The 1634-nt window shown below is 33.0% G+C and overlaps 1 protein-coding gene across 8 annotated transcripts; it reads left to right on the top strand.

Moving 5' to 3' along the window:
- Window positions 1–6: 6 nt before the first annotated feature.
- LOC106779524 (anaphase-promoting complex subunit 5-like) lies at window positions 7–1628 on the top strand. Of its 8 annotated transcripts, none has more exons than XM_022776604.1 (4): window positions 7–175; window positions 931–1022; window positions 1102–1134; window positions 1475–1628. In XM_022776604.1, exons 1-4 carry the CDS (start codon window positions 112–114, stop codon window positions 1514–1516), a joined length of 231 nt encoding a protein of 76 aa, XP_022632325.1. In that variant the 5' UTR covers window positions 7–111; the 3' UTR covers window positions 1517–1628. The 8 variants fall into 8 exon arrangements, 7 of the variants coding, with proteins under 7 accessions (XP_022632325.1, XP_022632320.1, XP_022632321.1 ...); XM_022776599.1 differs by having other exon boundaries at window positions 1363–1628; XM_022776600.1 differs by having other exon boundaries at window positions 901–1022; window positions 1498–1628.
- Window positions 1629–1634: the final 6 nt, after the last annotated feature.

Below are 1634 nucleotides of genomic sequence, written 5' to 3'. Positions count from 1 at the left end.
GTAAGTTAAGTTTATTACCTTCTTTAGTTCTATTCCTTATCTATTTATTGCATTAAAGTTTGCCATAATTGAGTTTCTAATCAATCCAGGTTCACTTTTTGAGCTACCTGAATGGTCTTTCTCATGACGATTTTCTTTCCGCTTTGGAGAATCTTCACTGTTATTTTGATTACAGGTAATTGAACAGTTGTTTCTTTATTTCTTCTCTCTGATGGCATTAATATATGTTTGGGTTCATTTGATGAGTAATTAGATATAAAGCAAGTGGGACATTGGTATCATTGATTTGTTCTTGTTCATCATTAATAGGTATTCATTGTGACCTCATTAATTACAATCGACTCTCACCCAATAAAATCATTGGCTCAATTATCCTGTTGCTATATTTTTTTGTACTTGTGTGTCACGGGAGAAGCAATACAAAATGTATTTTAAAAGTAAGTATTTTCCAAGGAAGTAAATTGACTTCCTATTAAATGGTGCTCTTCCACGTGGTTGTTTTATTAATATTTCCAATCCTTAATTTATTGACATTGATGATTGTCAAAATTTAGAATCTAGACATATGCAATTGTAAACCTTTTTCACGTCCTTCACCTATAGCTTTTGTTTTCTGTTATGAATTATACATTTATACCAATATTTGTCCTGTTGACATATTATTGGAGATTCCACATCAATTAAATATATGGTCAAATTATCATATATTTTTACATCAGTTTTGTGAAGTTACGTAAACTTCACATTACAAGCTACTTTTGTGATGTTAAGTTAAATTTTGAAGTTTACTTTCTAAGACTTATACCCATGTATTGAGTGCCTTTTTAGCCAATAGAAAGGATTGGGGAGTGTTATCCGTTGCAACTGAATTTATCTTTTATTTGTTGGGCAAAAGTGCAGGGACTGAAGGATTTGATTTTGTTCCTTCAGTTGCTGGCAATGGCTTTGGAAGATATGAAATCGGTTTATTATGTTTGGGGATGATGCAGTTTCACTTTGGGCATCCAAAGATGGCGTTAGAGGTGATTCTTTTGGTATTTTGATCTGATACATGCTGGATTTCTACCTTTCTCTAGTCCTCAAGGCTTCTATTATGTTTAGGTTTTGACGGAGGCAGTTCGTGTTTCTCAGCAGGTAATCATATACACAAATTTTATTTATCCAATAAAAATCCCAATTTGTATCTACCAATTATAAGTAAAATCTAAGCGGACGACAAATGTTGCCTATGTATCCTATGCTACATGTGGTACAGGGCAAAATAAACGTTGTTGGTAAATGTTGCCATTTGAACCCAAATCTTTCTTCCTGATATATTAGTCATACATGTGATGTGAGGACTGACAATTTTCATTTGTGCAACAAAGTAATGATACCTGTCTTGCATATACTTTAGCAGCTATTTCAAACTTGTTGTTTGAAAATGGTATCTCAAGTACTGCTGGATCATCATACTCACCTTTTACAAGTATAGGTGTTTCACTCTCTGTTCAACAGCAATTGTTTGTTCTCTTGAGAGGTTCTTTAAAGAGAACAAAAAGTTTAAAGTTAAAGCGGTTAGTGGCTTCCAATCATCTGGCAATGGCCAAATTTGATCTCACGGTAATGAAATTTTCTACCTAATTCAATTATTT

The sequence above is a fragment of the Vigna radiata genome, unplaced genomic scaffold (genome assembly GCF_000741045.1).
Source record: "Vigna radiata var. radiata cultivar VC1973A unplaced genomic scaffold, Vradiata_ver6 scaffold_1728, whole genome shotgun sequence".
Lineage (NCBI taxonomy): Eukaryota > Viridiplantae > Streptophyta > Magnoliopsida > Fabales > Fabaceae > Vigna > Vigna radiata.
The sequence above is the reverse complement of the archived record's forward strand: the minus strand, read 5'-3'. Positions and strand labels throughout refer to the sequence as shown.

What these genes read in the sequence shown, in the direction of transcription:
- LOC106779524 (XM_014667642.2), top strand. Translation starts at nt 112, where the DNA reads ATGGTCTTTCTCATGACGATTTTCTTTCCGCTTTGGAGAATCTTCACT. An exon ending in CACTGTTATTTTGATTACAG is followed by an intron (nt 176 to 900) that starts GTAATTGAACAG and finishes GCAAAAGTGCAG; the next exon opens with GGACTGAAGGATTTGATTTT. An exon ending in CAGTTCGTGTTTCTCAGCAG is followed by an intron (nt 1,135 to 1,362) that starts GTAATCATATAC and finishes TCATTTGTGCAA; the next exon opens with CAAAGTAATGATACCTGTCT.